The sequence below is a fragment of the Prionailurus viverrinus genome, chromosome B4 (genome assembly GCF_022837055.1).
Source record: "Prionailurus viverrinus isolate Anna chromosome B4, UM_Priviv_1.0, whole genome shotgun sequence".
NCBI lineage: Eukaryota > Metazoa > Chordata > Mammalia > Carnivora > Felidae > Prionailurus > Prionailurus viverrinus.
This window is the reverse complement of record NC_062567.1, coordinates 27,146,330-27,172,995: the sequence shown is the minus strand read 5'-3', so window position 1 is coordinate 27,172,995 and position 26,666 is coordinate 27,146,330. Positions and strand designations below refer to the sequence as shown.

Genomic DNA, 26,666 nt, shown 5'->3' with positions numbered 1-26,666 from the left:
TAACAAATATGTTTTCTGTCTTCTCCCTCTTGCTGAATGCTGAGTGAGTGTGTTTTAATAGAAGCGCTGGAATGGGGAGAGAGAATCCAGAGTCCACTACTGACTCTGCTGCAGTCTCCTGGTCGTATGACCTGTAGCAGTCACATCACTTACTAGGGGCTCTGTTTCCTTATCTGTTACATTTAGGGGTCAGAGAAGATGCCTGCCAAATTCCCTTCTGTAATTCTTGTTCTTGATAGCTTTCTTTGTTTCTAGCACGATGAAACAAATTGTGTGTGATTAAGTACACCATCACCGTTATAAAGATGTAATAGTCCAAACAGGTTGTAAAATTCTAAGGATGGAACGCTCTTTCTGTTTTCTTCCACACTGGAAGCCAAGGTATCTACTAAAGATGTTAGAATCAAAATTGGCTGGGCCAAAAACATTCCAGGGAAGGAAAAGCCTGGAAAAGTTCCTTCCCAGATTACTATATTAAAGTCTATATTTCATAAATGTCTCTTATCTCATCTCAAAAGAAATAGAGAATCTAAGTATTCTGGAATAAAAATAGATTGTTATTTAAGTATATGTGCATGCGTACATTTAAATAAATTGGAAAAAAGAAGAAATGTTCTGAAACTGAAACGAAACAGGTTGGAACTGTCTTCAAAAATTTTCTTCAAAGTAGAGGTTACAGAATGCAGAAATAAGTTACTAGGGAAGCTGTGGAATTTCTTTCTTCAATGGGTTTTAAACGTAGGACAGACACAAATCTGCTCATCTGCCTGAACTGGATTAGGTTGTACAAATGAACTCAAGCCCTTCATTGTTGATTCCCATGAAAATACTCAGATGCCTTTCTCTGCCCATTAAGGTTCAGGGTCAAAGTCAGCACAATGGTACATGCATAGAAAACTTAATTTCCTCTCCTCCCATATTTGTAGCTAAACATTAACTGAGCCCATCAGAATGCTTGAAAACATTTATTTTTTTCAAGTGGGGATTTTAAAAATCACTTTGCTTGCTATTCACATATATGCTAGAGAAACAAAGGAGCCAACAGTTGTAGAATCCTGTTATTCAAGAAAAATCAGGGCAAAAGTAAATTTGTAGAGAAAGTTCATGTTCTTAAACCATGCAAGTGAAAACATGTTTAGGAAGTCTGTGGTAAGAAAGTAGCTAGGGTATCAGGATGTTAAAACTCACTCTGATCTTGGCTACTCCACTTCTCTGTCTCAGTTTCCATATTTAAAAATAAGGAGCTCAAACAGACAATTTTCAAGGACATTTCAACTTGAAAATAGATATATAAAAACCTCTCTCCCTCCCTCGCTCTCTCTCTTTATGTAATATATGGCGATATATATATGACTATATATGGCATATATGTGACTATATCTATAAGATAGATGTGTGTGTGTGTGTGTGTAGAGAGAGAGAGGGAGAGAGACAGAGACAGAGACAGAGAGAGAGAGACAAGGTATATAGATATATACGTATCTTCTAAATTTTGTCCCCATTTAATTGACTCTCTAATTCCAGGAAACACTTTTGACCCATGTTTTAAATGTTTATTATAAGTGAGTTTGCAAGCCCTCAGTTTTCTCTAGAATTCATGCCGACACTCTTTTGAAGATTCTATTTGCATCTACTCTATGTACCCCACAGATGTCTTACTGCTCTCCACGTCTCCACAACACAGCTCTGTTTAGTGGCGCGCTATGGTTGCTGTTGTTCGTAGTTGTCTGGAAAAGTCTTGTCTCCAAATTACAGTGGCTTTCTTTTCTCTTGCCCTGAAGCAACAAATGATGGGAGAAATCTGTGTATGTTTCTGTTCTTCAGAGTCAGAGCTGCCTCAAGCGTAGAATTCTTAACCCTCTAGTTTATTCCAAATGCAATGAATTGCTAAATAAATGAGAACCATGGGCTGCCTATCAGGGCATTTGTGTAAGTTAAATTAATTTTTAGAACCAGATTGCATTAGTTAAGGCTGGGATCTTAATGTGCGCCGACAAAAATGTCTAATCAGCCTACCAAGGTGCCTGAGATGTATTGCCCAGATAATAGCTGAAAATTTGAACTTGGCATTTTTATGGATTGGTTTGTGTCTAAAAGGCAGGCAGCTTTTAAAAGCCCTGCATAAACACTGCTTTCTGTGGACACCTATGGCGTGACTATTTATAAAAGTACCCAATCATTTTTCCCCTCCTAAAAGTGCTATTGGCAGAGGAGGGCTTGATATTTAATCCATAACCTGCAACTCACTGCACCCCACAGTGGCAAAGAACACACAAGAGCCAGAAGAAAGAGATCAAGAAAGCATTAAAAATGTCAGGCCACAAGACCATGTTTAAATTATTAGGTGAGATGCTGTCCTGCATTTAACAATGGCCCAGCACACCTCCAGGCCCAACTTCCTCTCCACTTGCTCTGTTTTGATGGGTTACTGCAATCTGTTCTGAAATTGAATTTCAGTTTGTTTCAATAGCATTTTGCAGTAAATAAGAGTGACTCTGGTATCTTGTTTGTGAATCTTGATGTAATAATCAGAAGTAATTGAAGCATGCACAAGCCACAGAGACTTATGACATGTTTTTAAACAAGTATTGACTGATATGAAACTAATTTAACTAAAACTGGAAATCGGACTCCTCGGAGAAGGCGTGCACAGAATACAGGGTCTGTTGCAGTTGCACTGAATTGGCCTTAAAAAATGGCTCGTTCAAGTCTCCTTACCTTTCCTGAGGAGTTTAGGTGCAAGTTAGTGGCAGGCAAGGTTGTGACCCCATGAATAGGGCTAATCATCTGACGACCGGAATTAATCATTTGTCAGTCCTGTGGTTTGGATTAAGTGGGGTCAGTCATCCACGACTGCCTCGGTGGCTCCTATGGATAAGAAAACCTCTTGGTAACAGAGGCACACAAAATCAACTCCAAATTTGGAATCTTTTTGTTTTATAAGTGAAACTTCCTTAGATAAGATTGTAATCTTTTATATTTATGCTCATGCTTACATGGATCTATGTAACTACAGACATCCCACATAACCATCATATACATTCTCACTTGCAATGTGCCTGCTGGACTTATATTCCATTTAATGCTACTTAGGTACTGAAAAGGAGAAATAAAAGAACAAACCTATAATTTACATCTCTAAGCCTTATTACAGACAAAGATTATTAGAACAGGCCGTGCTATTCTCCTTAGGCTCTGGATTTAAAGCAGGTGAAAAGCGTTTGAGGATAAGAATTTGGAATTCAAGTGATGGAAAAAAATAGTCTAAAATGTTGGCTTCCACAGATACTGACCTTAGGTACAAATGGTGGTGAATTCTTTTGTTCACACACTAAAGAAAAGAGAATGGATTGTGTGTAGTGCACTCAGATTAGTGATAAAGTCTCTGAAACCTTTTGATGCTTGTCCCCTAATTGAAGGAAGTAGAGGAGAGTGATAATGCAGAGAGGGAACATAACGGAAAGAAAATAATTAACAGCTTCATTAGGCAAATTTTACCATTTGAATGTGTTTCAAGCACACAACTAATGTCAGTTGGATTGAGACTTTATGTGGAGCAAATTTCTTTAAAAGACAATGAATTACAACATATAATTTGAAATGCATAAATGCTGCCCTTATCAGTAACACTACCAGAGATCACAGAAAAGTTGAGGTCTAAACAGTATATTTTCCTAAGTAGAATCTTGAAGACATGGACCTCATTAGAATCATCATTCCACCTGTGGAAACAGGATTGACAGAGCGACTGGGGATTTATAGACGTAATACCTATTATCACTAATAGGAGTTAGGTACCCAAATCCCAGAACGGTAGATGAGACTATGCCCCTAAGTATTTGGCATACTCCTCTGCAGAGGTGTTGTTGTCATGATGGCTATTTTAACAAGGTTTAATGTAATTGGAACAAAAGTAGAACCACCCAGGGTCTTGAGTTTTCCCCACAGTGATTGATATCATTTGTAGAAAAAAATTTCTTAGAGCATAATATGTTTTCTTCCAGAACCTTTAGTAAGCAAATTAGACAATGCAGCTGAAATGTTGTTACAATATCAATACCAAAGAGTTGGACTACCTGAATTATGTGATGTTTGTTGCGATTTTTCCTGTTTATTCATTTTCTCCATAAGCATGAGCTTTTTTCCAGGGAGGCAGTTTTGTTTCTGATTCTCATAAAAGCCCGAGATAAATAGAGAGACATATTTTCTACCTACCAGAAATCTTATCAGGGAAATAACTAGGGCATGGCAACACCTAAAAACCAATTCCAGGGCAACACTGGGCAAATATAATTACCTGGTCCATACTGGCTAACAAAGGGCTCCATAAATTCAAGTGGAGGAAACATCTACAGATGACTGACTATAAGGAAAGCTTCACAGAACAGATGAACCTTGAGTTGGGCTTTGAAAGAATGGAATTTGGTTTGGCAAAAATAAGAAAAGAGAAACTTCCAGGAAAAGAGATGCCAGAACAATTCTGTGCAGTTATTCTTAGGTGAGGGGTGTCAGGGAAGTTGCTCTGGTCTTTGGAAGAGTAGTACTATCCCAGGGGTGGTGACTGGGCAGAGAGGCTGGGAGCAGAGACCCACAGGAGTAGCCAGGGGAAGACTCTTTGGGTTTGTGTCTTCAGACGACATGCATTTGCCTTCAAGTCATTGTTTCTAATTTCCTTTTTACCCTGCCATTTCTCTAGTAGCCTTTTTTTAAGGCCATTATCAGCATTTCTTCTATCTGCATTTAAACACTGTTTTTCAAAAGTCCAGGGGAGAACAAGGGAGAGATGCGTCATGTTGTTTGCAGCCCCAGAAGAGCCTGGCTGACACTCTACCTTGAGCCAGCTCTGAAGTACTGAACGAGCAGAGCGTGCTTGAGAGGCAGTGGGAAACACCTTGCTAGAGAGGTATCTTCACATCATCTTCAACTGGCACAACTTCTATTTCTTGGACTTTCCGTCTAGCATCCATGCTATTGGTTTGCTTTTTGGTCCCTGACAGTGAGGTCGAGAGCCAAGGATGAGGAGTTGGCTCTGTCTACACTGCCACTCATACCCTTGACTCTATTCCAGGCACTTTTATGCGACTCTAGGTGAGTAATTCAGGAGTTAATTCAGCTTATTCTTTAGTAAGTTCAGTAAAGAATTGCCTGTGACACCAATGGTTTAACAAAATCGACCAGCTACTCTGGTCATGATGTGGACATAGCTGCAGTAAAGACACCCTCACATGTCACAAGACATGTATTCTTGTGAATATACCATGTATTCACTCTTTCCTTTCAAGCCTGTAAAACAATGCCAAGTATAAAAGCTCTCTCAGCTTTGCAGAAAAAGAGTGCTGCATAAATATAAGCTATTATTGCTTTTCTCACCAAAATTATATATACACATATATGTGTCACACATGCTAAGAATACTTTCCTCCTTAATTGCAAAGCATAATGGGAGTAAAAATCAAAGCTTTTGCTAATGGTCTGCCATTTGTACAGAACATTTCCATTGAACAGATCAATATTATTACTGTTCAAACATTTACACAGCCTGTGTTCAACATGTCTGTCACACATTAAGGGGCAAGTATTTTTGAAGACATTGGATTTTAAAGAAGAAAAATTAGAAAAACATCAAGTTGAAGTTATTATTTTTAATGACTGCTAAACCCAACATTCCTTCTGCTTTGATAGTATTTGAACTATTAACCTGTGTTTCTGGAGTGTATGTTCATCAGTGAATAATTAAGGAGGAATTCAGTAGTAAAAAACTGATATAAAAGCCATTTGATTCTAAACTTACAAAAGCCTATTTTAAGTATTAAAAAATGATTAAGGCTATGTGTGTGCTTAATTAGTGAAAATGGGTATTTCGCCTATGTCTGGCAAGGAGAATTATTACAACCTGTCATTAGGAAAAGTATCCTGAATCAATGACATTTCTACAGTATAGCAACAACCTTGCTATATTACACTCACACACACACACACACACACACAAATGTTAAAGGGACTATCGGTTGGCATGAAATTACATAGTAGTGCGTGTGAGGAGGAAGGGAGTAAGAGAAAATTCAGCATATAAATTTAACAGTTACAAAAATAGGAACATTCTCAGTCCAGCATTGGGAGTTCTTGGCTGGCGTGCCTAGTTTGTAAAAGAAAAATCAGCAAAATAAATTCTTTCTCTGGCATCAGAAAGCCAACCCTCAATGTGAATGTGGAAAATTTTTGTATTAAATTGTCATCTGGGCATTTCTTTCGCCCTCTGGCTCCATCCATGGGGAGATCTAGAGCAGCCCTTCCTCTGCTCTGAACCTCTCTCCATTTCCTGGGTCCCTGCTCCACAGAGACAATTTGTCATTCCCATGGCAAGACCCTGCGTCAAGATTGCCTAGCCCCAAATCAATAGGAAATGTGGAGGCTGGAGAGTATGGGAATGGAGATGGAAGGCATGGTGGGGTATGGAAGAGAGGAGAATAGAAGTCTAGCCACCCACCCTGCCTTTTGTGGCACCAATACTACTCCAAGTGCCCACAACATTACAGTGTTCGAAATACATACGCACCTTCCATAGTGCTCACTGTCCTTATACTTGCTAAAATAAGCTTGTCTCAAAAACCTTTGAGCAATTTGAGAAGTGGTTCCTTATATATCTGTGCTTTTGCCTGTTTTCAAAAGTGTCAGTCTCATATATGTGTTCTTTAATTTTTTTCTATTTTTATAATACCAAAAAAGTTAGAGACTTTAGGGTTGTAATGCTTATCCACAGATACCTGAAGAGCTGTCCTGTGGAGGAGGAATTGAATGTGGTCTTAGGATAATGGGTAGAAGCTACATTAAATACTGAAGAAGCATTTATTGAGGGAGCAGATCCAAGTCAAAACAAGGAACACACAATAATCATCAGGATGACAAAGATGGAATGAACTCCTTGTCTGGATTCAGTCCATCTCCTCTTCCTATAGGTTTTGGAGCAAGGCTGAGCAGTCCCTTGGTAGGAATCTCAAATTGGAAGTAAACCCTGATGACCATCAAGACCCTTTCATCATCTCCTCACAAATGGGATGTAATGGTTTGTCGTTCATCAAAATACAGTAGAATGTTCTGGTTCTTCTGGTACCTGGATTTGAAATATTGCTCCACTCCCCTTAAGCGTTTTTTGGCTTCAGTTTTCTCATCTATAAAATTTAATTTTTTTTAATTTTTTTTATTTTAGAGAGAGAGGGAGAGAGTGCATGAGTCGGGGAGAGGAGCAGAGGGAGAGAGAGAGAATCTTAAGCAAGCTCCATGCTCAGCACAGAACCAGACGAGAGATTTGATCTCATGACCCTGGAATCATGACCTGAGCCAAAATCAGGAGTCGGATGCTCAACCACCTGAGCCCGCCAGGCACCCCTATACAATGCAGTATTGGTCTCCTATCCCTCAGATCTCTTCCCACTGTAAAATTTGCTAGTTCTCTTCATGGTGCTCACCACAACATGAACTACATAGTAAAAATCAGGACATTCCCAATTCCTGCTCTCAGAGATGCAAACTAGAGTAATCTAGCCAAGTGCATCTGTCAGGCGTAGTCAAGCCTGTTTTACCAAGTATAGGGATCAGTCTTAGGGATCAGCATTGTACTTGTTTAGCTAGAAACAGTTGCTAAAACAGTTTTCCAAGCACTGATTAAAATTAAATTCCTAACATTTAAGGCAGAAAAGAGGAAGGAATTATGTTGCCAAATTTATCTCTGTCTTTGCAAATTTATGTCATCACTTACAAAATTGATTCCCTTCCTGAATTTTTTATTATTTTTGACCCGTGGCTAGTTCAAAGTCAGTGACTTTCCAAAATAACACTTTGAAAATACTTTCTGATGAACAACAGTTCCACAGGTATTATGTAATAAAAGACACTTACAATCAATAGATTGGCACATGTTGGGTTAAACCAAGTTAAATCAAGGTTTCGGACCTGTGGGACTTCTCAGAGCCTTTAATATACTGACATAAATTGTGAATATTCACAAAAGGAACATTACAACATGTAGCATTCCCAGATGATTTGGGAAAAAAACTATTTTTTTCTGTGAAACATTTCATGAGTATTCTGGGGAACACATTTTAGGACCAATTCTCCACTGTTTCTGCTTCCATTAAAAATTAATAATAATAAAGGCAAACACAACAGATTGGAAATTGATGAAAACAACAATAATATTATATAGGTAATTGGCCATTACTAGAGAAAAAAAACAATCACAATTAATGAAATATCTTAAATATGGGATATTTTTAATGTAATGTGATAATCTCAAAGACCTGCACTATTTTAAGTAAGTTTCCCCTGAAGTCTTCTCAAAGGGCCTGTTTTATTGTACATTTGTAAGTGAGCACTTATTTGCCCCCAAATAATTCAAGAACTAAAATGCTGAAAAACTACCTTGCTATCTCGCCGTGTGACTTTACACTATCAATTCTCTTAACAAACTTTTATTTATAAAGTGCAATAAACTGTAGCCCTCTACGTTAAAAGCGTTCAAAGAAAGTAAGCTGTTTAAATATAGTGAAATGTTCAATGTTCCATGTATTCTGGTTTTTAATGCAAAAAGTCATCTTTCCTTATGGAATAATTAGTCAAAGTAAGGGAAGATAAAGCACAACCTTCTATCTCCTTTGCCTACCTGTTTTGTTTTTACAGCTGAGTCTTTACTATCATCAAGAGGAAATTTTTTATGCCTTTCTCTAGCTTATGTTGTGATAAAGAGAAGAGTGTATTTGGAAATGCTCCCTTTATGCTCCCTTTTGTTTCAGCAAACTTGACCATATTCCCTTTTCCTTTCTGTGAAGCTTGCCATTAAAGGCACCTTGGGGTTGGGGAGGAGTTTAGATGGTAAGACGGAGGTTGTCTGATCTCCTGGTTGAGTCAAATCCATGCTTCCACCAGAGCCATTTTGGCAAACTGACCCCCTCTGTGTTCATATGGTTAAACTTAGATGGTGCTTCTGCTTTTAGGCTACTGGCAATGTTTATGGCCACTGCTTTCTTTTCTTCTAAGCACGCAGTTACTCTTTAAGGTCTGCATAAATCATGAGGCCACCTAGATCATTAAAATCCTTTCTTCTCTCCATGAGCTTGCTCCTAACACAGAGATGGTTCAAGTCTTGCTCTATACTGATTAATTACTGAGTCTGTAATGCAAATCAGTGATAAGAAAAAATCATATAAACTAATGTTTAGGCCAGTAACCAATGATTCCCTGAATATATTTTTTAACTGGTTTGCACGTTGTAATATAGAAGAAACCCTAGTTGACATTTGAAGTATTTTATGTCCATAGATATATTTCTCATTACATAAATTATTCTCTGTATTACTAATTGACTTGGGGGTTCAGAATATATGCTAGGTTAGTAAAACTACTAGTGACCCAGTCATGTGCAGCTGATACACCTGTTTTTCAAGTTAATAGAATCTTAAATAATGAAAACCAAAAAACAGAAAAGAACAAATACTGTAAGCATGGATGCACCGAACTCTAAAGATGGCCTACAGCAATTCAACAGTACACTGCTTTCAGTAAACATTAGGGGTTAAAGAAAAGGCAAATCTCCCTTTGACCATGATCTATTTTTCTCAAGTGTATTTCATTCTAGTATTATAAATGCATTAGGCCCATGGTGCCTGGGTGGCTCAGTCGGTTGGGCGTCCAATTTTGACTCAGGTCATGACCTCACAGTTCATGGGTTCGAACCCCATCTCGGGCTCTCTGCTGTCAGCACAGAGTCCACTCTGGATCCTCTGTCCCTCTCTCTGTCTCTCTGCCCCTGCCCTGCTTGTGCTGTCTTTCTCTCTCAAAAACAAACATTAAAATATATTTTTTTTAAATAAATGCATTAGGCCTATACCTAAAAGATTCATATTTCTTGGTTATGGCTAGCTTAGTGGTTTGTATCTTAGGTAAACTCTAGGACCTACTGAACAGAATTGTAGAGTTCCAACTAGGGTCAGTGCTCCCTGTCCATACTAAAATTCAACTCAATGTTGCTTTCACTGGTCGTGTCACTAAAAGGAAAACTAATCTGTGTCACTAGACCACATTTTTCTTTGGCATTTTTTTTTCTTTCCACTTTTTTTTTTCAGAAAATATGGGTAACCATTTCAGGGTAAGGGACTTCCCCATTCCAGAATGAGTAATCTCACCTACCTGACACCATAGTGTTCTACTGTAATTAACCTGCAAAGAAAAAAAAAAAACTTAAAAAAATGAGTATTTGCCAACTTTAGTTCCTGCAGCTCTGATTTGCAAACTACCTAGATCCCCACTGAATAATTACTAATTAATCAGGAGGATATTTTTAAAATTCTTGAAATTAGCACCTCAGGTCCTATAGTCTAAAACAGAATTATTGCTTTATTTCTTTTTCCAAACAATGAAAAAGGAAACTTGAGGATTATGATTTTGTGACACTATAAGCCAGAGTCACTGCCTTTCTATAACTGGAAGTTGTACCTGGGGTGCTTCCATTGTACCAATTATGGGGGCTTTTGGAGAAAATTCAGCACTGCATGCTAAGAGTACTAATCCAACTGCACATCATTAAATCAGTTGGGTACATCAGTGGAAACACTTAACAGACTTAGTGATTAAAAAAAAACATATTGTGGTTATCTATAAATTGATTTCTTTAATTCCATTATTGACAATGGTTTTCGTTGATTGACTTTTGGTGGTAGTACTGGGGCAAGACCTACTGCCATCGCAACTCGTATTTTTCAGAATAACAGGTTATTGTGGCCATATTCTGAGACTTAGTCATGTGACTGATGGATCCCCCTGGGAGATAACCGTAGTTAGATTTCCTGCACTACCTGAACTACACAGTCTGTTTTGAGCTTGGTGGCATACCTTTTGGAAAATAAAGCCCCCATTTACTTTTTGATACATTCATCTCTTTCCTTCTTATTCATTCCAACCTCACTTGGGAAGGGACATCAAGCCTGGCAAAGGTCATTACATTCATTACCTAATTTAACCCTCCCTATCGTCCTGTAGGTTAATCCTTATGTGAGTTGTCCATTGTACAGGTGAGCAACAGAGGCTCACAGAGTTTGGTTAATACCTGCCCAAGGCACTCAGCTAGTCAGTGGCACAGTGTAAGGACTTGGATCACAGTTGTCCCAATTTGGCTAAATTGACTGCCTGAAGGTCAGGCAGGTGGCACTTTCTTGCCTCACTGACCCCTGTGACACTTTGTGGGAGGTCAAATATAGTGACACATCTTGACAGACCAAAGGTGCCTGAGTGGTTCCTGAAGTTCAGAGCCCAGACCAGAACCCTGTTCTTCCTGCCCCAAATCTCTCCACTGGGCCACGTTATAAGAAGCTCAGTTAACTTAAAAAACTCAAAATTATTCCCGTTGGAGGGCCAAGAGGAGAGGAGCAGAGAGAAGAGAATATCTTTTTAGAAAAAAAAAAAAACCTTAAAGATACAAGGATTTAAAATAAATAAGAAGGAAGTAAATGTGTCCAAAAAAACCCCTCTGTCACTTCCTGATGGCTTGACTTGCTATATAAACCCATCTTGAGACAATCCATACAAGTAATTCCTTTTTTTTTTCCCTGAGAACAGTGGAAAGTTGGCAAGAAGTAAAAATTTTCTATGAAATAGGGAGGCGAACAAGTTGTAAATGATGTTAATATCTTCCAGATGGCACAGTTTTACTTGGGAACTGAGTTTATTGTAATTAAAGGCATGTGAATTTTTCTATAAATACTGAACTTTGCAAGTTTGACACTGAAAGACTCCATCACTTCTGGAGGATAGTTGTTTTAAGGGAGGTGTTCCTTCTCTTCCATTTAAAATGCATCATTGAATTTCATAATCTGAGTTAAATCATAGAAATATTTTCCCATGTGAAGGACTCTTTTTTATCTTCCATTCCAATAAATCTTAATTACGAAGTGAGATTCCTCAGAAATGAGAAATTTTAACTCCAAACATTTTCTATTAAAATTATGTATTTTGACCATTATTTTATACCACATGTCTTGAATTCTTTTATGTATTTATTTTTAAATTAAGCTATTATCACTTTTCTGTCTCCAGACATATGTGTTGGGCAATCTTGGAAGTTCTGTTTTTGCTTCATTTTTTTTTTTTTTTTTTTTTTTTTTTTTTTTTTTTAATTTTTTTTTTCAACGTTTTTATTTATTTTTGGGACAGAGAGAGACAGAGCATGAACGGGGAGGGGCAGAGAGAGAGGGAGACACAGAATCGGAAACAGGCTCCAGGCTCTGAGCCATCAGCCCAGAGCCTGATGCGGGGCTCGAACTCACGGACCGCGAGATCGTGACCTGGCTGAAGTCGGACGCTTAACCGACTGTGCCACCCAGGCGCCCCTGTTTTTGCTTCAAACAGGAGAGTCTGGCTCACTCCAGAACCCTGCTTTCCTTTTCCCTGCAAGCAATGCCTGCAGGCTCAGGGATCCCAAACCAGCAGCCAACATGACATTAGAACATTAAAATTGCTTCCATGATTGCTCCAATTTCCTAATCCCATCCTTAGTCTTACCCTGTATCTACTAATCTCTGCTCTACCAGGTGATGCAAGTGGATGATCCCTGTTGGCTTTGGTTTCTACTGTAGCTTCCAAGCCCCGTATGTCCTACCAGAGCTTGGTCTGTGTGGTAGGCAGAATTCTAAGAAGGGCCCCCAGGATCGTTGGCTCCTGGGATGCACACACCTTCTCCCAGTTATTCAATCAGCCATTAATCCAGGTGCTTCTACAAAGGGATTTTGCTGATTTAATTAAGTGGCTAAACCAGCAGACCTCAAGAAAGGGAGATGATCCTGAATGGGCCTGACCTAATCAAATGAGCCCTTAGAAGCGACTGAGCTTTTCCTGAAGACCATGAGGCATGAGTAAGGCAGATTTTCTGCTGTTGGCTTTGAAGCTGGAGAGGGCCACATGATGACAGGTGCAGGTGGTCTGTAGGATCTGAGAGCAGCCCCCAGCTGACAGCCAGCAAGAGAGTGGGGATTGCAGTCCGGCAGCTACAAGAAACTGAATTCTGCCCTGGTGGTGTGGGCTTTGACAAGGACACCAAGCTCAAGTTGAGAATGCAACCCTGCTGACACCTTGATTTTGGTCTTAGGTTGCCCCGAGCAGAGAGCCCCAGCCACGCCATGCCAGACTGCTGAACTATGTGACCTAATAAATATGTGTTGTCTTCGGCCCCTCTCTTCACGGTGATTTGTTATGCAGCAGCAGGGATCTGTCTATAACCTGCTGGACATTTATTATCTCATGTTTTCTCCTATGCTAGTCCTGACCAGCCACAGCATCCCTCGTAATCAGCTGCCATCCCTTTGCATGGCTCCAGGGAGAACCATTTAATATCTCTTAATTTTACTCCAGTAAAACTTTTTTCTTTAACACTTTATTTCTTTACTTTTGTAATGCCTCATTTCCTGGGACTGTTAACTCTCATACATATTATTATGTTACTATCTAGTCTATTAATCATCAGTTTTCAATAGCTGCAATAAAATTATGGATATTCATTATAATGACCCTGAGGCATCACAAAAGCTTAAAGATGAAAATTTTAATGTGTGAGATTAGCTTTATGAGTTTTACTATACTCTGATTATTGAGAACAAGTTATCTGACTACCTACATAAAGAAACCCTTACTATACTGAATCAGCAGAACCACCTTCTGGAAAAGATGCTAGGGAGACTGTATTGTGTTGGGATTTCCTGCAGGAGAATTATCTGGAAGCCTGTGGACAAGTGCAAGATTAACATCTTGCAAGCCTTTGAGAAGGACAATGACAAGACAAAAGCGTTTGCAACAGTTTTTGTTCTAAGAGAGGTAGGGGGTTGGCCTCCCATTCACAATCTGTAAAGTCAGTTACAGGAGGCATGGTTTGGCTGGGGTACATCCAGCAGCCACTAAGCAAAGCTGCCTGTTCTCTTTAGCACCACCTACTTCCCAGCTCTGTGGCATGGGCGCAGCCAGCCAGCCAGGGTTGTCATCCCTGCCCTCTGGACCTTGAGCTCTGTACTGAGGAACTCCAGGGTAGAGAAATGGCAATGTTGATAAAATGCCACTCTCCTTATAAGTGAATGGGGTCACCACTATGTTGGGTAGCTCCACAACTGAAATAATGCTCCCCCATGCCCGGACACTGTCAAGAGCATATCGCTTAGTGCAACTATTCGTAACCACATCATAAGTATAGCTATAGTCAGGCTATGGATTAGAAGTTAGGGGTGTATCAAAAGGATAGCTAGACTTGGGGCATATCAGAAGGATTGCCAGAATAGAAATAAGGGAGACTGACTTTTAGAAAGTGTCAGCACAAGTTAAAATGAGGCTTAGCTTAAAGACTCATGTCCTACAATCCTACTTATAATACACAGAGTGCATACAGGAAGAAAAAAAAAAATATATATATATATATATATTATATATGAAAAAACATGTATCATTAGGAAAAGATATTTAGTATTATTTTAATAAGGGAAATTACTTTATTAACTTAGAAACAAACATTAAAGGGGAATATGACAAAATATTAAACAAAACAATTTTCTGTCTATAGTATAAATTTAAAATTTTTGCCAGATTCAGAATGGCTTTCTTAGAAATTGGCACTTCATAGAATCAGCCAGCACAGCCCAGTTTCTCTGTCCCTCTGAAAATGTCAAGGGCTCTCTGGCCATGCCCAAGACTCAGGCCCTCTCTTTGTCCTGAGTTTGGTGTGTTACTACCTCCTTCCTGGGGGAGTGGCCCAGGCCGACTCCAGCTCTGGTGGCAGTCAGAGGGGCCTGCCTTTCCCACTTATCCATCCTGGGGAGTGTGGATAGGCCTGCATAATCCAGTCTCTGTGCCTGCCCCATCCTTACTGGAGTAATCTGTGTTCAGACCCCAGTGCCAGCAGTGGGGAGAAACCAAAATTTGAGCTGCTATTCGATAACACTCTAGCACCCTCCTCTGTTTCATCTCTATTTCCCTACTGCCCAGGCAGAGCTTGGGTTCTAGTCTTGTGGTCCCTGAACATCCAGCCCAAGCAGGAGGACCAGGACCAGGACTAGAATAGCTCTGGAAGAGGCCCATTAAATGACCACCACCAATTCCACTGAAACTTTCAACCCACGTGACTCCCTGGAGGCCAGTGGCTCTCTCTTATCTCTGTGTATGTCTGTCTCACACATGCACATAAACCTCCATACACACTGATATGTCTGTGTATATAGCTCTAGCACACTGTTAAGAAAAAAATCAATGAAACATTAGTCGATATGATGGTTTTCTAGCAACAATGACCAGTTGAAAATGAATTATGAGTTGTTAATAAGTAATTCTAAAATAATAAGGTCATACCCATCCTCCACCTCTCAAAATATATGTATGAGAAAGAGTAACAACAACAAAAATAGGAATCAAATTTGCCCAAAAGTAGGCAATGTCGAAAGGATGCAAATTTCTTCATCTGTGTCTCCCACCCAGTGCTTCCCCAGCTCTGTGCTCCCTCTGGGTTGGTACCACCTGATCAGTGCCTTCCTGGGATCATGGGAAAGACTATGTTAGATAGTACATCTGACAGCACTTTGTAACGTGGAAATTACCACACAAATGGCAAGTATTATTGCCAGTATCAGACGCTATCAGATCACATCTGATTCATTTTAGCTTTCTAATACTTAAAAAAAAAAAAAAGCACACAGACTTTCATTGATCCAGTTATTTTTAAAAAAGATGAAGCCTTTGATTTATTTCCAAATAAAACCTCATAAAAAATAGTGTTTTCTGACCAAGAAATAAAAAATTATTAGCTAGGCAACAGGATATTGATTTGCTACTTTATATACAGAGAGTTAATGCTTTTCAAAATAACTTTTATTTGATTACAAAGAACACTTATCCATTGTAAAAATTTTGAAAAATACAGAAATGACTGAGGAACATAATCTCACTACCTGGAGACAATCACTTATTAATGGCTCTACATACTCCCTTCCATTTCTTTTTCTTCATATGATTAAGAATTGAGAATATACTGTATGTAGGGTTTTATGCTCTTACTTTTCACTTATGATATCATTAACATTTTTCCTATGTTATAAAAAAATCTTTTGTTGAATATGCTTTTAGTGGCTGAATAATATTCCATGATATGAATGTATATAAATTCCTTCTTGTTTCCTTCCTGTCTGCCTTATTTCCATTTTCCCCCATTATTTTAAATAAAACTTCAGGAAATATTTTTGCATAAATATTTGACATGATTCCAGATTATTTCCTTTGAATGGATTTCTAAAAATTGTTTTTACTCAATAAGAAGCTATGAACCTTATAAGCCTCTTCATATATCTTGATTAGAACATTGCAAGCAAGCCAGAACTTGGGGGTGAATATCATGTAAAATCACTCAGAAACACAGATACAGATACAGACTAATTGGCTTCTTCTAGCCCCATCATTGTATATTTTTATTTCCAAATCCTTCTCTAATGCTCTGAGAGTAAAGCTCATTCTCTGCTGGGGAATATGTAAGGTAATTCTTGGACAGCAGTGTAGTAATCGTTTACAGGTTGTTCAGTAGGAATAGCTATTAATGCCTTGTGCAAAATAAACCAAAGATCCAAAGAAACACATTTTTGCAGGTGAAAATTATGTTAGCCAACATCATTTCTCACTCTGGTTTATGATGTCAGGTATCAGGTTTCTCCATTATTAATGTACACATGCACGTGGGGGCAGATCCTCTTGGAAGGAGATTAAAAAGACGCCACCACCTATAACCCCCCTTCCTAATCATACGAGAATGTCCAGAAGCTGTGAGGGGCTGGTACAGTAGCTCCCCCGTACAGACAACACCCCGAAGAGGATTAGCTTTCTTCCCATTAACGGGCTCCACCATGGAGAGTCAGGGGTCATTTGTACTCACCAGAGAAAACCCGACTTGAGTAAAGTGTGCTATTCGTCTCTTCAGCACTGCGTACCTAAAAAGCCTCTGAAACCACTCTTTAGTGACTGAGTACATTTCTCATTTCCCATCCCTTCTCCCCCTACTTGGCGGTTTTCCTAAAGCCGTAATTCAAACTTCCCAAAAGAAGAAAAAAAAATAATCTCTGGGTAATCCTTTCAAGAATTCTTAGAAGGAAATCTTTATTCTTTTATCATTCTTATGGGAAACCTAACTCGTGATTAGTATTAGGACTCAGAATGTTTCACCACACACGTATACCCAGATAGGGTGAGGGAAGGGGGAGTGTGGGGGCAAAACACCCTTTAGCTTAAGGAATTTGTGCTCCTAGGGCGCCTGGGGGGCTCAGTCAGTGGAGCATCTGACTTCAGCTCAAGTCATGATCTGGGTTCGTGAGTTGGAGTCCCACATCGGGCTCATTGCTGTCAGTGCAGAGCCCACTTTGGATCCTCTGTCTCCCTCCCTCTGCCTCTCCCCTGCTTGTGCTCTCTCAAAACTAAATAAACATTTAAAAAAAAAAAAAAAAAAAAAAAGAGCTTGCTCTCCCAAGCCCGGGACACTCTTGAGAAGCGCCACCATAGTACCACACCCTAAACCAGGAACCATGGTAAAGTGTCTTTAAGTTGTAAAAGAGTTAGTTCCCAGTAAATGCAGGCTCCTTAAGGGAAAGCATTAAGGTAGGAGAGTTAAGAAAAAAAGTGGCAGGATGCCTAAAGGGGGAGAGCTTGGTTGTCCTCTAAATATTTAAAAAATCCACATGACGTTTACATTCCTGTGATAAGTGGACAGGATGAGGTTTGAGGAAGGGTTTCCCTGGCTGGGACCCTCCAGGCCCCTGCACAGAAAGACAGTGCGCTTTGGACTCAGAGGCAGCTTCCCTGCCTGGAGCATTCATGTTCTGGAGCAGGGCTCCAAACGGATGGGCATGTCAGCTTGCTGACCCCTCCTCTAGCTTCTATGCATGGGCCCAGTTCCTGAGACACAGTTCCCAGCTCTCCTCAGGCTCTTCTCCAACGTGTGGGTTCAGCACGAGAGTCAAGCAAGTAGCCCGGCTTCCACCTGTGTAGGTCCCTGCCGTCATGACCAGGGATCTTGACATTCCAAGAAGTGCGGAGTTTGTCACACTGGAGCACTAACAGAGCAATGTGCAGCAGCCTGGGGGAGCGAAATTTGCAAACTCAGTATCTCGGGCCTCAGGCCAATGCAGGCTGGGTGCGTTGCTGTGGTGACACATTTAGTCTCTAGGGAGGGATTGCTGGCATGCCTGCTGCATTCCTGGCACCACGTTTGCCAGCAAGAAACTTATGGAGTGGAACTGGTATCAACTCCAGAGGGAGATGCAAGCTGCTTTCTTAACTTCCTTGGCAGTACTACCCTTTGCAACTTGTGCACATAAACCCTCCTGAATATTTACATGAACTGCTATTTGTGACACTCTTTGGGGCCCTGTTGGATGGTGCTTTGAAGGGAAGTGCTAAAATGATAGCAGCCTTCCAGTTTATAAATGTAACTATTGTATCCCCGAATAATTCAATTTCCTAAAATTGGCACTTAACGATGCAATGACTTATCTCTTGCTGGGAAGAGATTCTAATCCCTCTCCTCCTGTTAAAAATAGCTTTTACAGTTGCCAAGAGGAGAGCCTGGTATTTACTATTAGAAGATATGTGAATTAAAATACTAGCTTCTTTCTCTGTTGCAACTCACTGGCACTATCTTAGCTGAGCTCTCTCCTACCTGGGAGGAAAGGCTCCTCACAGAAGTGCCCCCAGTTCTTAGGAAAGCCTGACCTACCTCCCTTATTTGTGCCTGGAAAGCAAAATGCACTAAGATTTGGCCACTTAGTATTCAGACCATGTCAAGATTCAGGTAAAAAGCCTATATTGCACCATCACCAGGCCAAACATAGCCAACAGTTCAAACCACAGTTAAATTATAAGCAAACGTGGGGCAAAACATGCAGACCTGTCTAGTCAATGAAGCAGTAGAGATAAAAGGAATTACTACATAAATGCCAATGTGGAGGCTTAATGAATACAGAGATGGTGTCCTTTCCAGCTGCCCCCAGTTAAGTGTAAAAGGCCAGTAAGGATTTTGAGCATAATGCTTTCTTCCTCCTCTTCCTCCTCCTCCTCCTCCGCTTTTTCTTCTTCCCCTCCTGCTTCATCTTCTTTTAACATGCAAAGCATCTCCCAAGGTATTGAGAAATGAACAATTCTTCTGTGCATGTCCATAGTTTTGCAGAGGGGCCAGCCAATGATTACTACTGGAAACATCAGATGCAGCAAAGGAAATGCAGTTAATACAATAATTCACATATGTTAATGCTTAGTTCCATCAATGTCAGCTTTATTTTCTTCTTGATATACACAAAGCTGGCACACAGTTTTAACTGATGAGGTAATGTCATTTTTAATTTAGAGAGCCTTAAGCTGTCCTCTCTAACTAGTGATATCATCTTTGCAGTTCCCTCGTGAGACTTTATGTAAACATAAGTAATGTGTCCTGGACAGTTTGAAAAGAGATTGTTAAAGATGACATTGGTCATCATGAAGATTTCCCCCACTTTGATCTCTTTTAAATTGCCAGATACAGTTTATATTACTGCCATATTCTAGCCATTCCTGAAATTAATATATCCCAGGACTTTTGAACGAAGTCAAACGCAGAAATAAAATAAAGGTTTGAAATGAATGGACTGTAATGTTTTCATGTCAGTTCTAGAAGAAAAATGGAAGACAGCTCAGATTATCTGGATCCTAGGTGACTTGGTAAACAACAAGAGAGGAAAGGGAAAGGCACTAAGAGTATAACACCAAACAAACAAAACTCTTCCTATTTTTGAGGGGGAATGCTAGTTTGTTGGAGACGGCTCCCCATCTCTTGGAGGTAAAGAAGCATATGTGTTATCTCAGTACAATATTTAAAATAATATTTTATTGTGATTTCCTTTACCATTTGTCTCCTTAGTGTATTATTATTAAGCCCATTTTTTTTTTTAAATCACATCACTTTGGTGACTTGGAGTGTGTCACATTTCCTTTTCAAGCAACAATATTCCTTTAAAGATTCAGGCTGGTGGGTATAAACACAGTAATTTTCCATTTTTAAATAAACCTTTTTCTTTGGAGAGATTATGTTCTGCAATTCAAGTATAGCTTTGGAGAAGATGATCTGTGTTTTAACCACTGTGGATACTGAGAGAGTTTTTCCTAAGAAGTCTGGAGTTTGGTAGAATTGAATTAAATAGTAAAGAATCTGTTTATTATTCTGTGGCCATATGTTTAGAGGGTCGCTCACAGAAATCAAAGTATTTTTCATGGAGAGCTCCAGCCAAGGAGACATTTTGGATTCATAAAAGAACTTCACAGTTTGAAAAGAATGCATAGCATTATGTATTGACACCCCACCACCACAGACAAAGGAACACAATTTAATAATAGAGAATTGTGCTCGTGAGATTTTTCTTTTTCTTGTTAATTGGTTACTTTAACTGACATTGTCTGCAAGTATAATGGACACCATTATTCTTAATAGTTCTGTGTTGCCAGATGATGTATACAGACATGATGTAGTCCATTTTGATTATTTCATTTTGCTAGATTTTTATCCCTCCATGTAATACAGTGGTGAATACAGATAGCACTGTTTTCCTAACAGACTATGCTGGATAATGCTGCCTTCTAAATCACTGAAATTAAAAGGGCATTTCTCACTAACCTGTTGTCTCCTGTATTTATGTTAGGTATGACTACGTGGAGGTCATCGATGGAGACAATGAAAATGGACGCTTATGGGGAAAGTTCTGTGGGAAGATTGCTCCTTCCCCTGTAGTGTCTTCAGGGCCATTTCTTTTTATTAAATTTGTCTCTGACTATGAGACACATGGTGCTGGATTTTCCATACGTTATGAAATTTTCAAGAGAGGTGAGTGACTTCCTGCAGAACAAGTGTGGCTAAACGTTCATTACCATTGTTTGATTCCATGAATGACAAAGGGAAAAGAAGACAAAGGCATAATGCTTTGATCTTCTTGTAAAAAATTGCATATTCCCATTACAAAACTGTTGGAAAATACTTTAAACAAAGGAAAATTACCCAATGTATGGAAGAAGTAGTGTTTAAAGATTTTTTTAAGTGGGTCACCTGGGTGACTCAGTCGGTTGAGGGTCCGACTCTTGGTTTCGGCTCAGGTCATGATCTCACAGTTCATGAGTTTCAGCCGCACATCAGGCTCTGCGCTGATGGCGTGGAGCCTGCTTCAGATTCTGTCTCTCCTTCTCTGCCCCTCCCCAACTTGTGCGCGCACGCGTGCGCTCTCTCTCTCTCTCTCTAATAAATAAATAAACTTTAAAAAATATTTGTAAAGTATTTCAGGACTCAAAATTGCATCATTTTAATGTGCTGACCAGTGTTTATAGGGTATATATTCTGTAAAACTCTCTAAGAGCATTTATTCTTATCTTTCTTCAAAAATAAGTGTGATCTTCTCTTGAAGTTTTATTTCTTTCATTCAAAATGTGTGAGTCTCCTTTATCTTTTTTTTTTTTTTTAAATTTTTTTTTTTTTAACGTTTATTTATTTTTGAGACAGAGAGAGACAGAGCATGAACGGGGGAGGGTCAGAGAGAGGGAGACACAGAATCTGAAACAGGCTCCAGGCTCTGAGCTGTCAGCACAGAGCCCGACGCGGGGCTCGAACTCACAGACCGCGAGATCATGACCTGAGCCGAAGTCGGACGCTTAACCGACCGAGCCACCCAGGCGCCCCGAGTCTCCTTTATCTTAAAGCCATGTACATACATCCTGTTCCCTTTATTTCATTACAAAACTCAAAACTAGTATTTCCCAGGAAAGGGAAAGCAGTCTGCTGGTCTTAGAGTTTCTAAAGCTGCTGAAGGAAGAAGAGTCTTTCTATTAATGTCTGTTAAGAAGAGGAATAGTTGGAGAAAGAACCTCTTGGAGGAAACAAAACAGTAAAGCTTTAAATGCCATTCCCCTTAGGAAATAAAGATCTTTCTCCCTCTACAATATAATCACTTAGTAGTAATCTTCTGTTCAAATGGTATATATTGAGATGGATAGAATCTGACAATTCCTAGTCTCCCAGCCTTGAAGAATTGAATGCACATATCAGTCAATTGATAAACAATGTATCTTTATCCAGATGTCACTGTTTTTCACAACAGCTGGTAGATTCCTTTAATGTGTTAAATTTAACCTTCCGTTTTAGGTTGGCAGTAATGTGGTGGGTGGGAGTTCCAATCCAGGGACAGAAGCTTAAGATTTGAGTGTACTGTCCTAGAATAGGAGCTTTTTTTAATAGAAAAAAATCTAGTTACATCAATTACAGAGTCTCAGCAGCAACTGAGAATAACAAATAGGAGTCATTAGGAGTTTCTAGGAACATTGGTACAACTTCTTAAAATTTCAAAGAAATCTGCCATTGCCCCATACAAGTATGGATAGATAGAAACAATTCTGCAAACATTTGAATAAATAATAGTATACATATGACTTCAGTATGTACAGCTGATTACATATATACATATTTTCTTGTGTTGAAAGCTGTTTGACCTGTTGTAGAAATCATATTGTACATGTATGTATATGGACACACACACACACACGTATCTACATTTGCTCACTTACCGGCATATGGCACTATCAAAGAAAATAAGGTGTCAGAAAGGAATTTAGGAGTAGCCTTTCATTTTCAGTGTTTCTCGAAGATCTGAAGATAGTTGAAAGACGAGAGAGAGAGAGAGAGAGAGAGAGATCTATAACTAAGTCATTGAGAATTCTTCATATTCCTTCCTAATGAACTCAGCCCCTTATACTTCCATTTCCTCAGAGGTACTGTAATTTCCTTATCCTGATCTCCAACACCACCTTTGAAACTTGAAGACTTACTTTTTCTTTCTCTTCTTGCCTCTCTACATCCAATATGGCTTCTAGTTCTTTTGAATTTACATCCAAAAGCCTCCAAGAGTCATGCTGCCTTTCTGCATTCACTACATTAACTGAATAGGCCCAATTTGGGTTATCCCGATGTTTTCTCATGCTACACACAGCTTCTCAAACAGTCATCAAGCCACTGTCCTCCAAATGCCTATGGCAGGTGTCCATCACCTATTGGGTTAAACCTCAATGTCCCATTGGGTCAAGCTCAAGGCTTGACATCAAGTACTCCCAACCTTCTCCAGCTTCAAATCCCACAGATCCACACCTGGTTTCCTGCCTCGGATAGTGCACTGGGTAATGTCCAGCAGATCTGAATGTGAAGTTTAATTCTGCCTCTATCAATCTGAATGTTCAGAGACTTGGATTCCTCATCTGGTAAATGGATAATAGTATCCAACACAGGTTTATTGAGAAGATAAGTTGAGATGAAAACATGAGAAACATGTAGCCAGTGCCTGTCACCAAAGATGTGTTCAGTAAACAATGCTTATGGATGAAGCTGGTGCCATTAGCTTTCAGAGCCCTCGCTCTCTATCAGTTTATATTAACCTCCATGGAAACCTGGCTCTTTTCTTTCTTCTTCTCAAGAAGCTTTTTTTAATTCTTCTACTTTTTTTTCCTATGCATATACCCAACTTGTCCTCTACACATGCAAGTGCACACACACATACACACAATATACACATAATGCATATTATGTATACACACATATATCCAAGTATGTTTCACTAACCATTATGCTTCTTAATATTTTCAAATTTGTTCATATATGCATGTTTTATTTCCCAACCAGATTGGTACCACCTGAAAAATGCAAAGAAAACATCTCCCCCCCCCCCCTCACTGCATATACTATAGTCCTTACAGGTGTTTCATAGAAAGTCATTAACGAATACATTTATGCATACATATACAGGTTCATGGATATTTTTTTCCTCAAAAGCCATTTAATGATATTATAGAATCCATGAATCTCCTTTTTTTATTTTTGAAAACATACCACTTCTTCCAGAGTGCAGCAATTTCAAGTTTCCTCAAAACACATAAATTATACTAATTATAGTTGGCCCAATAAATGAGTCTTTCACCTGTTGGCCTTGAGGTTTTCTGGCACTAGATTACAGTTCTAAGGAAATTTTAGGCCATTTCTGCATCCCTAAGGCTGTATTTCTCGAAGGCCACCTTTGCAAAGGTCAGTCAGCAAAGCCAGTCCCCACCTCTTCCCATGCTTCCTGGAGCCACCCTGGACACCCTAACTTTCTACCCAGGTCCCTCACTTTCCCCTTCTATGTGTCTTTTCCTAGATGGTGAAAGATTGGGCCATAAACCTGAAAATTATTCCCACTCACCTAAAACAATTTCTCCAGGAAACCCAAGCATCACTACCTATCACTCCTCCCCTGTCCTTCCCTTGGTCTGGGTTATCCAAGGGAAGAAAATGTAGACATTTTCTTTGCGTGTCCATGTGGGGAAGACATGGCATTTATTGAGAGCAAGACTGATCCCTTCACATGTTATTTGGTTATGAGTCTGGATTTTAATAATAATTCCAAGGAGACTATCTTAGCTGTTATTATTGTGTACCCTTATTGTCATTAACAATGAAGCGTGGCATTCTTACAGCCACACAAGGTCCTCCAAGTCTTAAAAATAAATCAAAAGCACAGTGTTCACTGGCGGCCAATGCCATGTGTCACCTCCACAGCAGCAGCTCACTCATGCCTAGACACACAGGGCTGCTCTCCCTCTCTCCTGTTTAGTGCTTCTGTACTCTCTACAGAGTTCCTTCACCCACTCCTGCCTTGCTTGTTTTTGGGAAGTGCTTGCTCATCTGTGGCAAACCTATGCAACAATGAACAGGAAAAATATTAAAACAAATGTTGATGTTTACTGGAGGAAGTAGGAAAATACAGAATCTTGAAGTTTAAAGGGATTTTTTTCCCAAATCCTAAAGCCCACCTCCCATTTGTTATATACAGAATCTGAAGACTGGGAAGGTTAGGAGGCCACTCAAGTTTACACAGCAGGTTAGCAGTAGAAGTAGGACTGGATCACAGATCTGGTGCTCAATCCATTTCTCTTCTACTACTCCATGGAATTTCTCCAGTTTTTGTCACACTCCTTAGCAAACCTAGGCCAGCCTTAGTGAAAGCATTGAAATTATTTGATTTTGAAAGTATGCCTTTAATCCCTGTCATTTTTTCCTCTTATTAAATCTTGATCTCACCTGGATAATTTTACCTTTTTAAGAAGGAGAAAATGTTAGTACCTGAATTGAACCCCACTGTCAGCTTTTCCTTATAAGGATCTTAAAAAAGCATCCCCCCCCCACCCCGCACTGCCCCAGGGAGGAAGCTGGAGGTCTCCAGGGTCACTGTTCCTACATCTTAAAAATAAAATGAAAGGGATTCCAATATTTTATATATATATATATATATATATATATATATATATATATATGTGTGTGTGTGTATATATATATATGTATATATTTATATATATATATGTGTGTATATATATATATATAAAAAATTGTAAACTATAATGTCTTTGTAAATTAATGTCTTAAATTGGCAAAGTCCCTGTCATCTTAGAAGCCACCCATGAACTTTGAATATAAATGATACGGCACATTCTGTAATCTTCTTACCTGTAATTGACATGGTAAATGTCACATGTTAGTAACTTTAACCAGAATCAAATAAGTAAGTATCTGAAGCCACCATGGTGAAGGATGAGCCACATCTGTGAAGGCTTTGGAAGGCATTTTAAACAAGTCAGACCTCAAAAGGCCAGGTTTATTGTGTACATCTAGTAATTTTTATTCTTCTGTGTCTCCAGTGCCATGAACATCTAGTATGTACATGGAGAGCAAACAATTGATTTGTTTTCTCAAAAGCCTGCCAGACGCCCTGAGGTGGAGATTCAGCGTAGCAATTCTAAACACTAAAAATAGAGATCTGTTGGTTTAATTTAATCTGTATTGATGCCTACAGTGTTGCCTCTAGTACTTGGCTCTGTGGGAGAATATTTAGTTAAGAACACTCTCAACCAACCTCCTTATTAGAGCTGAATCCATGCATGCCATCACAGGGTGCCCATCAGTGAGACAATGGCCCAGGGAAAGAATTGTTGAATTGAATATTCCCAGGTTGGATCTTGAGTTTCAAGAGGATCAAGTCGTTGCTGATTCCCAGAGATCCTTAGGATACCTTTGAAAATCATAGCAATGGTGGTGGTGATAAGGGGTCAAGTTGATGTGCTCATATTCTTGTAGATGGGCCATTTTCAATGGTGTGGTGAATACCACCCCATTTGCCACTGGACGCCATGAATCAAAATTGTGGTCATTCATACGGTCATAAGGTCAACTTGCACTATAGATGTGTATGAGCTTGACCAATTTAAATTACAAATTACCATAATTTGTAAAGTGTTGAAAACCCTGAATAGTCACTAAAATTATATACTATAAATAGACACATTACACACCCACACATGTATGTTAAAAATAATTTTAGAATGGCACTGTATCTGATACATTGGGGAAGGCAACAATGTCAACATTGATATCAAGTGACTTCTAGCAACACGGCCTGTAATCACAGTTTATCGTGCCCTCACTAACAGCCACACTTTACCGGCACACCTGTGTCAACACCACTCAAAATGAGTCACTCACCCTGGATACATGTACGAATTACCTTTCACATTTAGTTTGTCAAAGA

The 26,666-nt window shown here is 39.3% G+C and overlaps 1 protein-coding gene across 4 annotated transcripts in view; it reads left to right on the top strand.

Annotated features, from left to right (window-relative positions):
* The window catches only part of NRP1 (neuropilin 1), a 137,991-nt gene that overhangs the window by 35,192 nt on the left and 76,133 nt on the right, over nucleotides 1–26,666 (top strand). For all 4 annotated transcript variants that reach the window (XM_047865423.1, XM_047865421.1, XM_047865424.1 and 1 more), the window contains exon 3: nucleotides 20,721–20,902. In XM_047865423.1, the coding sequence (XP_047721379.1) occupies nucleotides 20,721–20,902 (182 nt within the window). The remainder of the gene's footprint in view (nucleotides 1–20,720; nucleotides 20,903–26,666) is intronic.